This window comes from Scatophagus argus, chromosome 1, assembly GCF_020382885.2.
Source record: "Scatophagus argus isolate fScaArg1 chromosome 1, fScaArg1.pri, whole genome shotgun sequence".
Classification (NCBI taxonomy): domain Eukaryota; kingdom Metazoa; phylum Chordata; class Actinopteri; family Scatophagidae; genus Scatophagus; species Scatophagus argus.
In genome coordinates this window covers 13,216,249-13,231,523 of record NC_058493.1, presented here as the reverse complement: position 1 = coordinate 13,231,523, position 15,275 = coordinate 13,216,249, and the positions used below count along the sequence as shown (strand labels likewise).

Sequence of the window (15,275 nt, the reverse complement as noted above, 5' to 3'; positions counted from 1 at the left end):
ACTTTGACATGTTTTTATTGAACTCTACAATCAAAAGGTAAATACAACAGCTGTAATTACTTTTAAAAATGTGTCTTTTTAAGTCTCTGAGTTAGCTCTCTAGCATTTTCCCTGGTTTGTATGTGCGGTGTCAAAGAGGGTGAGCGAGGGTGGACCGCTGTGCACCATGATCATGCAGCGAAGGGGATTTAGTGGGTAGCATGACTGATTGTTGCCATATAATTTCTTCTCTGTGCAGTGGTTTCCCTTAAGTCTGGCCTATTCCTCCAGCAGTCCCAGTATAAAATTTATGAACTGCTATTGATCCATTCATGCACGTATTACTTAAGCCTCATCTGCCAGCCAGCTGGAGTTAAAATGTTGTGTCAGATTCCCGAAAGAAAATAGAGAATTTATACTTAAAAACATTTGAACTTGTATATGCTTACTTCATACCCTTTAAAACAGACAAAACACAACCAGAGATGACCTTTTTTTTAATGAATAAGTCATTTCATTCAAATGAATGGAAGCAGTAGACACAGTTATTAAATATATGCAATTGCAAAGCAATCATCCAATATATATTTGGGGAGAGCTTTCTCAGATGAGGATAAGGCAGCAATCCAACACTGAGCACAAGTGTAAAGGTTAACAACCATTTTATCACTGTTCACTGTGCAGATAAGAAACACAATGACACCCAAATGACATGGTGTCTGCTGTACAGTGAACCTTAATGGTAATAAACACTTGCCCAGTTATCAAGTGTAGTCATATCACAAGAAGCATATTTTCAGCTTGTAACGACAGAATGGTTCGTCTTGTTTTGTGGACGTTGGCTCGGGTCCGACTGCCCTCACTGTTCCCCAAACACCAAGTATAAAAAGATTAATATGTTACCTCAGTGGATGACACACTTAATTTTTCATTTGATGCCACCACATAAAAAATGTAACTTTTACTGTAGGTTGTTTAGTCAGTTTTTGATCCTATACCATTTAAGACATAGAAACTGAATGATGAAACTTAGCTGGTAAGAACATGTCATTTCATGAGATTCAACTTATGTATCGCCTAAAAGATACACAGCTCAGGCAATAAAAAATGGCCACGCCCAGTGGTTCTGTGTTAATATACCATGCACAGATGATCTGATCTTCAACCCATCGGAAATGGCTGCTTGGAAATAAATCTAATTTCTCAGATAACGTGATGCTCACTTTAATTTGATGGACTGTATATAAAACTTATGAATATTTTTTCAAGTTTTCAATTCAGCATGTATCATATGATGGGAGTTTTCCCACCAGCCATAGATCGACCACTCTCGCTGACAGCCAATAAAAACATCACTGCCAGCCCAGATGAGTGACAGTGAGTCTTATCAGTCTACATGTTGGCACTTCAATAAGAAAAAGCTTGACTGAAGCTGCGTTTGTTTCCTCCTCTGTTGTTGCCACGGCCACCACCGCCATTCCGAAAGCCCCCAAAATTTCGCCCCCTTCCACCTCTGACCCCTCCTCCGCCGCCTCCTCCTCCTCGTCCTGTGCGGTTACTGAACTGTTTCTCCTCCAGCTCTGGGAGCTCTGTGGCCACAGTCAGCTGCCAGCGGCGTCCATCATTCCAGTTCTCCTGTGGAGGGATCAAGTGGTGTGAGAAAAGGGATCACAATTTGTCAACTTCTGAATGAAAATAACTGTTTATATTTATTATGGATTTTGGATTCACTGGATTTTGGATTTGGATTCACTCATTAAACCTTCAAGAAAGCATTAACAGAATGCACAGAAAAAAGCATGCACAGAAAAAATACCAAAAAATACCAAAAAGTCAGTCACGGCCTTTCACACCACAGGGCTAGTATCATTTGGACAGGTAATATGTTCAGACCAGCGCTGAATCAGAAACAACTCCATGATTGTCGAGAAAGGCGAATCTCCCCCAAAATCTGCCCAATTATCCTCTGTTGTTGGTCCAGCATGTTGTTCTCACCTGAATCTCCTTGACTTTGTCTGCTGGGACATCAAAACAAACTCCCTGTAATAAACACAAAATAAGGGTGAGATGGTGCATGAGACTATTTTTGATAATAGTCTGTCCGTGTATCTGCTGCAATCAGGATGGGAGCCACAAGAGGCATGGTCACACCTACAGAAAGGGTTTCATTTTCTTTCTGCTGACAGATGTTTTGCTGTTTACTTGCTCTGAATAATTAGTTGTGTACTCTGTCTAGTGTGGCTGCACTAGCTGAATTCACACACAAGCAATACTGTATATAAATTACAAAGGTTCTTCTCTTAATTTGCATTTTGATTTACCACCAGGTTTCCCATTTACTTTTCCATTTGCCAAGTCTATTACTTTCATTTATGACAGTGGGGGGACTGTGGGAGCCTTTTTGTTTGACAAGGCTTGACTAATCCATGTGGGATCTAACGAAAGAACTCATTGGCTATCATCTGGACTCAATTATTTGTAGACTACACCCAATGGTCAGCTTTATAAATGTATACACCAAATGTCTCCAAGGCAAATGTAATCGGGGGCAGCACCTCACATATGAACGTTCATATGTATACATACTGTTCTGCCTTTGAGGAATGTCATTCTGTGAATGTGGTTCTCGATCTGTTCTCCAAGCTGTTCTTTGATGGTTCTCCAAGCGTAACCCAAATTATGCATTTCCTGAGAACACACCAACTGCATAGTGGTGTAGCCCTGCAAAAACCAACAGAAACAGTAAGTCAAATGGAATTCAGTTCATACAGTACCTAAAGGCACAACAAATGCATGACAGAATCAGAATGGAGGACAAGAAGGACATTTTTGAGTGTGTAACAGGGATAACATGTCAAGTGGGGAGTGTTAGGTTGCTTATGTGGAGAATAAAATCAAATCAAAACCAAACTTACAGCATCAGAGTTGAGCAGTGACCTCTGCTCTAGACTTGTGGCTCCAGAAATATGGGCCAGGGCAGCAGCTAGTGCATCAACTGCGCCTCTTTCCTCAATCAACTTCTCAGCTGACGCCCTGAAGTATCCGATAGCTGCGACTGGAATGGAGTCAAGAAACCTGAACGCAATAAAAAAATAAAATCACTACATGACACAAATTGCTTTCCGTCAGGAAGTTCGTTTAAGATTTTAAGGTGTTACGAGTAAGGACATTTCTCTAGTGCGGCGCCTTCTTACTGGCACTATTTAAGCAATGAATATATAACCACTTGCCCACTGCATTGCCCAAAAAACACAGCAGTCCTCATAATAAAATGATATGGCTGACAGAGTCCAAGATTTCAAATAGTCGTAAGCAGTTTCATACTTTTAAAACATAATATATAGACTATGTGGTTCCACTTGTGCCCTCCCTCCCTTCCTCCCCAGAACTGCATACCTGACTGCATCCTTGCTTGATGACTTGATGATATCATTGGCAGTGGGAACACCAACTCTTCTGAATGTGATGCCCTGGAGTAACACAAAAGATATGCATTCAGTTTGATACTCAATATAGAAGAGTCACACCCATTGCACAAAATGTCTGAAAACCACTTCTGTCAATAAAATGCAATTTTTGACACTGTTACCAACTACAGGGAAAAGGCAAGTTTCAGTCAAGTTTCTTATAAGTGCAACAGCACCTCCTTCACCTCTGAGATCACTAAAAAAACATTACTTTGCATTCTTCCCTTCCTTCCATACGTTGTTGTCCATTTCCATATCAAGCAGCATGTATGTCAATGATTGCAATGATTGATTTTTCATTTTTTGTTTTTTTAAAGGTTAACATACTGCTTTGTTTTCCACATAGCGCAGCTGGTCCTCTTCTTTCCTCTGGTAAAAACAGATGCAGACTCCAGTCCTGCCTGCTCGGCCTGTACGTCCTGAGCGGTGGATGTATGATTCCACGTCCTGACATCAAAACCAGAGACAGACACGTTTTCAGAGACAGTCAAGGTGACAAGCCTTGATGAATCATAATTTGTGCAACAATGCCAGTAAGGAAGTCTGCAGGTAATATTCATCTGCTTAGAATTATTGCTCCACTTTTCAATCCTCAACCAGCATAGTGTACTGTGTACTGCACCTGTTGTCAAATGTCTCAAGTGCACAGAATCAACACCTCAAAAAATAAATTCATGAACAAAAAACATAACATCTAAATAATGAAGAAATTGCACTGCCAAAAGAACCAAAGGTTGGTCATGTCATAAAATCCTGGCAAGGCAACACATCACACCTTGGGTGGAGAACACTGGATCACCAGGTCAACTTCAGGGATGTCTAATCCACGGGCTGCAACGTTGGTGGCAACCAAAACCTCAAAAGCTCCATTCCTGAAACCCTTCAGTGTCATCTCTCTCTGTTTCTGAGGAATGTCACCATGGAGAGACTGGGCACTCTGAAAACATACAAACAAAACAGAATGAGAAAAGAAGAGAATCTGCTTGCTTCTACATAGATGTATAGAAAAAAACGCAAGTTATAAAAGGTCAATTAGCACATCTGTCACAACTTCCCAAATTTATAAAATTCCCAAAATGATTCTAATAAAGAAAATAAATCAGCTGATTTTACAAACTCTTAAAAGAGCACAAGTGTGCCTACCTGTTTGATAGATGCATTCATGGAAAGCTCGTTGGCCTCTTTCTTTGTCTCACAGAAGACAATGGTTCTGCCATGGCTGCCGCTGTAGACCTTGATGACATCGCCTAGCACTGCTGCTCGCTGTGACCAGTGACACGCTATGGCCAGATGCTACATCCGAAAGGACAGAAAGACAGGGAAAAAAAGGATCATGGTGAGAGAGAGAGTGAGAGAGAGAAACCAGGGAGTGAAAAGAGAGACATTTTCATTAATTCAGCTGGCAGACTTTAAGTTGTACTTCATTACAATTCCACTGGTGTTGACTATGATAAATACAGCAATTTTTACTGCAAATGAACTTGCTGGCGTTTCCTGGTGGAGATTTAACTGTCCCTGCTTACAGGCAACTTCAAAAGACCAAAGGATGAGAACTAAGACTGCAGTAACGCTTATTAAATTTCACCTATGACGCACCCTTCACCTCTTTCACCTTTGCACACACACACAATACTTACCTCCACAGTTGTTGCAGCTTTCTGTGTTTTCTTGCCAATCAGGTCAATATGTTTACATCCTGGTCTCATGTATTTCTTGGCCACGTCATAGACCCAGGGTGGGCAGGTGGCCGAGAAAAGAAGCGTCTGTGGGTTGGAGTCCGAGTCTGAAGAGGAGCACACACATACATTTTCCTAATTCTACAAACGTGGCCACATTGTACTCATCACTTAACTTGCTTTATAATAAATAATACTAAAAGAAAAATCCTAATACTCCACTCTATTTATTCTCAAATATGAACACACACACACAAAAAAGACAGTACACAGCCTATGCAAAAAGACAAACACATGCTGATTTCCTTTACCTTTCTTATATGAGGAGGCCAAAATCTCTTCAACCTGTTCTGCAAATCCCATGTCCAACATTTGGTCTACTTCATCCAGAACAACGTGCTTCACTTTTGAGAGGTCCAGTTTATGGTTCTGGATGTGGTCTTTGATGCGACCAGGAGTTCCAACCAAAATATCAATACCGTTACGGATAGCATCAACTAGACAGAAGGGAAGGAGTGAAGAGAGTAATTATTAATGTTAATGAGTAAATTATGTTGTTAAAACAGCAGATGGAAACCACATCAAAAAACGGACAGCAAATAATGAGCTGACATTTCAATAGTTAAGCCACCGAGGGCTATCTAATAACATTAAAGGCACAATACGTAGAATATTTCAATTGCTGTTTGTAAAACCACAGTGTTGCATGCTTGCAGTCAGAAAAGAGAACAGCAGTGGTCAAGAAATAAAGCGTTTTTCTGATTGTTTCATAGTGGCTATAAAGATAGATAGATATATATCCTTTTTTGATCCCAGGCTGGGAAATTACAGTGCAGCAGCAGCACTACACGTAATGACGATAACGTGAAAAAAAAAGAAAAAAAAAGAATAAGCTATACAAAATGTGTTAAAATAACAACATACAATGCAATATAAAAAAAGTGTATATACAACAAATAAGAAGTGTAATGTTGTGCTTTACACAAGTACAAATAAACGCACCCACACTCTCAACCTCCAACCAATGCACAACCTTCCAGATTTTGTGTGAATACAGTGGAAGTGTACATTTCATCCTTTCCCTGTCTGTCTGCACTCAACCTGCCTGTCTGAATGTAATGCTAGCTCACAAAGACATCTTTTTATCACAGAGTCAGAGAACTTGATCACTATGAATGTTTAAATTCTCAACCTTGTTCTGTTGTTGGGTGAGGGCTGCACAAAAGCTGACATTCAGAAATGCACCAACACAGCAACGTACTTCTACTTTTACTTCCAAAAATGAATTGACTCTTTTAATGGTTTGAAGTATTTCACAATCAATTCTGGTGAAGAGGTATTTGTGTTTTTCACCTACTCTGTGGGTTGTATGAGCTGCCGCCATAGAAACAGGTAATAGTGAGTCTCTTGATAATGTCTTTGAAGTCCTTAGCAACCTGGATGGCTAATTCTCTGGTTGGAGTTAACACCAGGACCTACAGACAAACAGAGAAGAGATTCAGTCATAAACAAATAATATTCAGAGAGCAACCAACACCAGGATTCTGACTAATGCTGGTTTTCAGTCACTGGTGTGAATGCATGAGTGCACACCTTGGGAGGCCGGCCTCTGATGTTCGCCACCGAATCCTTCTGGAGCTTCTCCACCAAAGGAATGGCAAAGGAGAAAGTCTTTCCTGTTCCTGTTCGGGCTTGGGCAATTACATCCTCTCCATCATACACATGATTAAATGTCTTCACTTGAATGTCAAACAGGTAAGACACTCCCCGAGCTGAGAAAGTGACAGAGACAGAGGTGACAGAGAGTGAGAAGGGGAAAGAAAGTGGGAAGACAGGACAAGGAGAAAGACATAGGGTTCATGGTAGTTTCAATTAGCACACCATAAAGCACCTCAAAAGTACCAAAGTCTGTGTTAACACTCCAAATTACATTTGCAGTTCAATAAAAGTAACATCCAATGTGTATTAATAGCACATCCTGGTACCCTTCCATCATGACCCTTTGTGGGTAAAAGCAGTCACACTAATTTGACAGGTGGTGAAAGCAAATTCTGAGGTTTTTGCCAATTTAACAGCATGAAATAAGAATATTGCGTTTGAGTTTTTTTTACCTTGCAGGAGCACAAATCCTGTGACCATTCAGGCAATCAAAAATGTTATGTTGTAGTGGATAAATGATAGAAAAAAAAATAAAATTAAAAAAACAAACAAAATGATGGTAATAAGTATCCTTTCAGTCTACCTCTATTTTGTTCATCATCATTCATCAATTCTTCTATTTTTGGTAGCCCATCCAATGTGAGTTTAATGAACACTACAGTGCTATGTTAAAGTGGAACCGCTGTTGCTCTTTTGATAACAATTTGTGCTCATTATGTGATCTTTTTTGCTAAAAACATATAAAAATGTAAATATAGTCTTTACCCTTTAGTTTGTCGATGGTGACTTGGGAGATCCTGAAGTTGGAGAAAGCCCCTTCCTTCTGCTCTCGTGTCTCCTCCTAAAGAAATAAAAAGAGTCAGATGGTGTGACTGTTATCTTGCCCTACAGTTGACTTTGCAGAGCATCTGTTAATGAAAATAACCTAAAAATGTTGAGGCAAACAGTGAAAAGTCAATGAATATGAATATAACAAGCAAATTAAATTAAATTGAATAATTTAAGGTTCCATAATGTTTGAAACTTTTAAATGCCTGAAGACATTCTGAGTTCTGAAATTAGTCACTTTGCATTAATCTAATCTTCTCTTGTTGTTATGTTCCTTCATTTATGTGAGTTTCATGTGGAGAACATATCCTAACCACACTGCTATGGCCTGACTTGTAAAAACATTTTATAAGACCTGTAAGGCTTAAAATCATAGAGCACGTAAAATATTGCTATATTTTTAGATATAATGAAATAAAAAACACTAATTTAACAAAGACTGAACACTAAGAAAGAAGGGCATCACCTCGATTTGTCATGAACTGTCCAACAGAACTCACACTTCCATGACAATAAATATTGTGACACTGTTCAATTATCTCTTTAAATGACCAGAAACAGTTAGTTGTTACAATCTTTCAACTTCTCCTTAAATTGTCCACAATAAGTCTATGAGGTGTACCGTTTCTTTTTCACTGTCGCTGGCTGATTCTTCACTTGACTGGGATGGCGTCTGGATGGGTGTCTGAACCGGGGTGTCTGGGCTGGAATGTCCATTGGTTGCTTCCTCTGCAATTGCTTTCTTTTGCTTCTTACTTTTTTTCTACACACCCAAGATAAAAGTGGAAACAGTGTTTGTTTGTACACCAGGGCAGTCATTCATGACATATTTATGTTTTAAACAAAAATTCAAATACATTATTATTATTATTGTTATTATCAAACACAGCTCTTACCTCTGTGTCTCCTTCAGTGTTCTTCTTAGTCTTCTGCTTTGGTGTTTCAACACCATTACTGTTACCATTCATGTCTGCATCCCCATCAATGTGGCCATTTGCTTGGTCCGCTGCCAACTTGTCTTTTTTCTTTTTCTTCTTTGGTGCTGGGGGTTCACAGGCTGAGTCCTCCTGCTCTTCCTGGTCCTCCTGCTCTTTCTTCTTCTTCAGCTTCTTGCCCTCCTTGGTCTTGTTCTTCATTGATTTTTTTTCAACAGACACAAGGCAAACAGATTTCAGACACACCAAACACTGTCCAGCTACTAAGCTTAGAGAAGGAAAATGTCAGCACCCTGAGTAGTTTTTCATTTACCATTATGTAATTACACTACAATGAGAAAAACATCCTTTAATTACATGTGGTTATGTAAGCTATGATAAATTAAAGTGCTGAAAGAACATCATCTTCTATTTGATACATCATTGTTTCACAAAAATATTTTTGGTGCGAATAAAGAACACGTTAGTTGATTTCAACAGAACACTTTCTCATAATTATCACAATTACAATTGTATTATTTTGGAATAAGTTGGTCACTGAAGCACAGAAAGAGCTGGGTATCCTTTGGAATAAATTTCTGTTATTAAGTGCATATATTATTCTGTACTATTATGAACTAAAAGGCTTCATGAAAACGTATGACATTTTATTTAGAATTAAACAAATACCTACTTACATAGAGAGGCTCTCATTCTACAGAAAAGATCTGCACCACACGTTTAACACTGAACTGTATTTTTCCTAGACTATATATATTAAAATTAAGCTCAATGAAAGGTCAAAAGTATGCTACAATCAAGGTATGCATAATGGAAGTGCATTGTTCTTGATCATCAAACAAAATCAACTAAATTAACACTTGATGAAATTCCTGTAGTATTTCTGGATGTTATCTCAACTTATTTTGGCTTCGGAGATATGTTTTTTCTGTCTGTTTTACTGTTGTGATCAGGTTGTTTTGTATACTTTAACAGCTGACGCCCAGCTGTGTAACACGTCATCATGCTGCGTCCACAGCACAGATGTACACACACATTAAATGGAATCCAAGAGGCTTTCACGTTGCCATCCCGGAAATCCACGTGATCTACACATCAGCTCACTAACACATGGACATGCTATGTGATCCTCGGGCTAGGCTAAGTGGCTACGTTAACCACGTATGCTCACACTACTTCAACAATGGATCACACTCATGCTGTTAATTCATACCGCTGTTGATTACAACATCTTAGTAATATTTAGATAGTGGTGTCGCTAGAACAAAACATCTAAACTTGGTCTGCCGACGCTTAGCTAGCCGGTTAGCCAAGGCTTCAGTTTAGCATGTTCAGCCACATGTTGTCAAACACGGAGCAGCCGGGGCAGGACGTCGTGTTATTCAGTCTGTTCCCGGCCACACGACCTACTCTGCTGACCTTTAGGGTTTTGGTCTCCGCGACAGTGTCCACTGCTTCGTCCATGGCTACACCTTCGGTTTCAAAGATGATTTTTGACGGCATTTCTCTTCTCTGTTAGAACCCCTCGCTGTAGACACACTGTCTAACCCACGGGCACGCGGATGGAAAGGAACGCGCATAGCTGCGCGAGGAAAGATGTTCGCGAACCAGACATAGAAATAGAAGATTATAGATAGGCCCTACAGGGCATAACATATACGGTATTTGATATAAAGTCTATATCAAAGTCATAATTACTTAAATAGAACAAGCAAGAACCTTAATAACCCTAATACCTATACTGTTTAAAGACGATATGTCTTATCTTTATAGTAAAATCAATATGTTTATATTTGATTAAATTAATTCTTTGATGCCTCTCGTGGAAACATTACTGTAAAACCTAGAGTGGAGTGCAACAAGAATGTGTGAGAGGAAAGATCAACCAAATAAGGTTAAAAATGTTTCCTCTCAGTTGATAAACACGTCGTAGAATCCCAGCAGAAATCAAATTACTTAACGTTAGGAAGGATAGAAACTGCCCAGCAGATGGCGCACTGTCGTTTTCTTCTCATGCTTTGTATGTTAAGGAGTTTTGCAGGTGAGAGAACTTTTGATGATCACTTCCACAAAGTGCAGCCATTGTTTGCTCTAATAAGTCTACCTTCCTTTACTCTTAAATTGCATTTTTTTTGCCTGCAGCAGCATATTTGAAAAATCACATGTCATATGTTCTCCTTCAAGAAAACAAATTATGTAAACAGTGACAAGTTGAATGTCTGATAATAAATAAATTCTGCATGTGCAAATATTTATTTTCTCTAAAATTACCTGGAGCATTTATTTTGTTTTATTATAATATTATTATATTGTTTTCAGAAGTGTCAGCTCTAAGGACTGGGAGCTACCACTTTAGTATCACAAGAGAGCATGTTGCACTCTTGGTGCCAAAGTATCAATAACACTGCCAGAGACATCTCAGTACACTAAGATGTTGCATATTTGGATATATTGAGATAATCTGTTTGGGAGGATGCGAGAGGGTCAGTTTTTAGTGACAATTTCACCTTAAATTACAATATGCATGAAAGTATTCAGTAAACAAAGGCATCCACTCTAGCACAAATAAGGGCAATACAAATAAACATACTTTTGGTATTGCAAAAGTACCAAATATTAGAACCGCAAAGAAAATAGATCAATTAATATACAGCTAACATAGTATGCAGTATTTCAAGGTATTACAGAATGAAAACTTCAAAGTTAAAAACATGGCATACCTGCACAGTTCTCAAACTCATGCAAACTGTATGTATTCATGTTTAAACCCCTTTGGATGAGTTTGCCTGTTCTGGCTACTTTCCATATTTTGACCTTTGCCTGCCTTTTGATTCAGTAAATGTGAACTTTTAACTTGTCTGCTTACGTGTTCAGGTGTGCTGTGTCTCTGAGCCATTATAGACTCATAAATAGAAATAACTTGGGACTGGACACAGTGACAAACATACATCCCCACACACAGATCCGGATCCTGTGTTTGAGCATAGGGTATCAGCAATCTGGTGGCAATTTTCGCTGCCATAAATTTTTACTGTTTTACGTGGAGAGACAGGTGGTTCATTCTGCCATGTTTTCCATCAAATATGTATCATCTGCTTTAGGCTGCAAGTAATATAAATATTACGTATGTCAACCTGCCAAGGAGGAGTTATCCCCGCATCTTCACAACCAGATACACAGACACCTTGACCAACCACCAGCGCATTGCCAAAAAAAAAAGAAGATTAAAATTGGTGCTGGTGTCCCACCTACAACATCGCCAATCATGTCCATTGTAACTTTTAAACATGACTCAGGTGGAAGGTCCAGCTGACAGCAATCTAAATTTGTTGGGAAAAAGTCTGGGATGAAAGGACAGACCACCAGCGTCCTTGGCAGGATGAAGTGGGCCACCATCACTATTGACAAAATGGTCAGAAGTGAAACCAGTAAAATGAGCCACATACAATACCAAAGCTTTTTGTTTATTCATCTGGTTACAGTGACTGATGCTATTTTCACCGCTCAGTTTTTACAAGCTAGTCAACACGGAAAGAAAAAATATTCTGCAGCAACAAACAATGTTTTGGTCATATTGTTTTTCACAGTCTGTCCATGATGTATTTAATCTCGCATGTGACCTGTAATGTTTTCAGATCCGTAAGGAAGCGGACTATCTGTTTATGATGGACGTCGACAGTGTCTTCCACAACCGTTTCGGAGCAGAGTCTCTCAGTCAGCTGTCTGCTGTGCTTCACCGAGGCTACTACAAGGTCTGAACCTTTTTCCCTAGTGTTCATTTTTATTTATTTATTTATTTTACCTTACTGTACATTGATTGATTGTTGATTGATTCGCCCATTAAATGAAGTCATTTTGTCGATTCTCCTTTTCTGATAAGTCACATCACTGACTGTCCCCACAAGCATCAGCTGTAGCCTTTCGTTGTTTTTAATTTAATTTCGTTTTTTTTCTAGGTGACACGCACAGAGTTTCCGTATGAGCGTCGACCTGAGTCAAAGGCTTACATTCCTGCTGATGAAGGAGACTTCTATTACACTGCAGCTGTCTGGGGTGGATACATGGAGGACATGTACAAGCTCGTCAAGTAACAGAGATCAAATGATTTTTAAGTTGTTTATTTGATAAATGATAATGTATAGCAGACAGAGATACAGAGTGAAAGCTGACAATATGTTGGGCAGTTAGATACCGGATGGGTAAAATTATTGACCTTCAAAACTGTCTATTTCTTAAAATCTTTAGTTGTTTTTTATTATTTTGTTTTATTCCGAAGGTGCTGGGTGAGCACTGTGTAACCCTTTCGCAGGATTTTGAGATAAATACCACACCTTTTATGACTTTTGCTTCCTTTATTGTTTTTCTTTTATCAGATACTGTTACACTCAGTCAGAGGAGGATGCCAAGAACAAGATTGAAGCTGTGTGGCAGGAAGAGAGTCACCTGAACAAGTACAGTGTCACAAATCGTTCACTCTTTTCAGTGATTTCCTGCTGTTTCTTTTTTTAAGAGAATCCAAAGTGCTATACATTAAGAACTCTAAGAAAAAGTACAGAGTATTTATTGTTTGCCCGCCTGTCTCTCTGTCGTGCAGGTACCTGTTGTATAACAAACCAACCAAGGTGCTATCTCCAGAGTACCTGTGGTCGGACTATGATCAGGTACCAGCAGACATAAAAGTCGTCAGGATCTCCCAGGTGGTCAAAAACTACGCCGAAGTGCGACCCAATGGTGGACAATGACATCAAGGCAATGATATGCAGGACATAAAACTATTCTTAACAAAAGATAAGAAGTACTGGGACGGCTGGTATGGGTTGCTTTGTCTATTTTGTATTTTGTACACTCAGTGGTATAATTGAAAGATTCAAAAATAAATAAATAGGTAGATTTTAATATTATCCGCCACTGACGTGATAAATTTTGTGAGCAGAATATTAATTCAGAACAAAAACAAAAAAAAAAAACTAAAAAAAATAAAACTTAAATGCACAGCCATACGAAAATGATTCTGTTTATTTGGCAGATGTGTTCCTCATACAGTCAGAAGGTAAAATGAGCTGCTAGTATCCATAACAGTAACACATGGGAATATAACGTGGATTAAATATTCAGTAGAAAATGACACTGTACATTGTGTTGGAGAGTTCTTCACTTCTAACTCAGTTGTTGTTTTTCCACACTTGAAGTCAGGGTGTGTCAGCTCTGTAGCCTTCACTTCCTTGCTTTTCTAAGATGTTCAAGTTAGTTCTTATGTTGCCCCCTTGTGTTGTTTTGGTACCTGCACCCTCTGCTTTATCTTTATTCATTTTTACTACTTTTACTTTTACTTATACTTTTTATCGCATCAACATTGACATTTTATTGTCATTAATTAACATTTTTATTAACATTTTATGATGAAGGTGTTTTGTTATCTGTTAAACATTGTCATGTGATGACACAGAATTCAATGCTGAACATTGTGTGTTTTATGTTCAAGTATTTACATGTATGCAACTATTAGTGCATGTAATGGAAAATGTGCGTTTAGTCAGGGATGGGTTAAATGCAGAAAAGAATTTTGGTATATGATGAACAAATAAAGTTTGAAGTTGATAAGCAGGCGAAGAGATGCACCACAGTGTATAAATATGTTCTGTACACTACATTCAGTTTTCAGCTCTCTCTCAGATTGCTCTGCACTCTGTGTGACTGTGGACCTTTCTTTAAAGTAAGAAACAGTTTGGCCTTCAAGTCTTTATTTCAGTACATGTTCCTCAATGATCCAACAAGATCAGTACAAGACTGATTTCCATTATTCTTCCAAAATTGAATTAAGAAGTTACTCTTACAGTACTATAACCTTAAAAATACTGTAACATCCATCCATTTTCTATACTGCTTATCCGTCAGGGTCGCAGGGGAGCTGGAGCCTATCCCAGCTGACTACGGGCGAGAGGCGGGGTACACCCTGGACTGGTCGCCAGTCAATCGCAGGGCCAACACACAAAGACAGACAACCACACACTCACACCTAGGGACAATGTAGTGTAGCCAATTAACTTAATGTGCATGTTTTTGGCATTGTGGGAGGAAGCCGGAGTACCCGGAGAAAACCCACGCAGGCACAGGGAGAACATGCAAACTCCACATAGAAGGGCCCAGACCGGGATTCGAACCCTCTTGCTATGAGGCGACAGTGCTAACCACTGCACCACCGTGCCGCCCAATACTGTAACTGTAACAAAATAGGATAGGTATTACATTTGGTTTATGAACCTGAGTTTCTTATTTGTTATCTCTAAGTACAGCATAGTGCCTAAATTCAGGTGTAGTTGCACAAATTTGATCTGTAGAGCCTTCATGTCCAGCAAAAATGATCTCTTTAAAATATAACATAGATAAACCCTTCATTTAAAAAGGTCAAGGTCATGGTTTCATGTGATAATGTCAAGGTCATGGGTACATGTAATACAGTACCAATCTTCCGTGTTGTGAACTGTATTATTGTTCAAGTTCATTCTTGGAGCACAACTTCATACAAATGCAATTGCATTAACACACATGTGGCTCCAATCATTTTATTGTCCACTCAAACAATATGGCACCTTAATAAAAAATGTGAAGAAGTTATAAACGGATTTCAGTGAACTTAATGGACTCCTCTCGCCTGTGCAAAGTTTGCACCATATTTTTTGCTGTGCTTTGTACAGCTAATATTGTACTGCTCTTTTTTGTTCAGCGGGGTT

General features: G+C 39.0%; 2 protein-coding genes across 2 annotated transcripts; one reads left to right on the top strand and one right to left on the bottom strand.

The window, feature by feature from the left end:
- Window positions 1-459: 459 nt before the first annotated feature.
- On the bottom strand, window positions 460-10,126 carry ddx21 (DEAD (Asp-Glu-Ala-Asp) box helicase 21). The gene is made up of 16 exons (XM_046384665.1): window positions 9,964-10,126; window positions 8,506-8,739; window positions 8,232-8,372; window positions 7,547-7,622; window positions 6,716-6,894; window positions 6,480-6,597; window positions 5,434-5,619; window positions 5,084-5,229; window positions 4,590-4,739; window positions 4,222-4,383; window positions 3,774-3,893; window positions 3,376-3,449; window positions 2,895-3,054; window positions 2,566-2,700; window positions 1,975-2,019; window positions 460-1,614 (listed from the first exon to the last, which is right to left on the bottom strand). Exons 1-16 carry the CDS (start codon window positions 10,045-10,047, stop codon window positions 1,387-1,389), a joined length of 2,238 nt encoding a protein of 745 aa, XP_046240621.1. The 5' UTR covers window positions 10,048-10,126; the 3' UTR covers window positions 460-1,386.
- A 1,825-nt stretch (window positions 10,127-11,951) lies between these two features.
- LOC124060371 (globoside alpha-1,3-N-acetylgalactosaminyltransferase 1-like) lies at window positions 11,952-14,159 on the top strand. Its single transcript, XM_046391688.1, has 4 exons — window positions 11,952-12,296; window positions 12,501-12,631; window positions 12,918-12,995; window positions 13,139-14,159. Exons 1-4 carry the CDS (start codon window positions 12,207-12,209, stop codon window positions 13,284-13,286), a joined length of 447 nt encoding a protein of 148 aa, XP_046247644.1. The 5' UTR covers window positions 11,952-12,206; the 3' UTR covers window positions 13,287-14,159.
- Window positions 14,160-15,275: the final 1,116 nt, after the last annotated feature.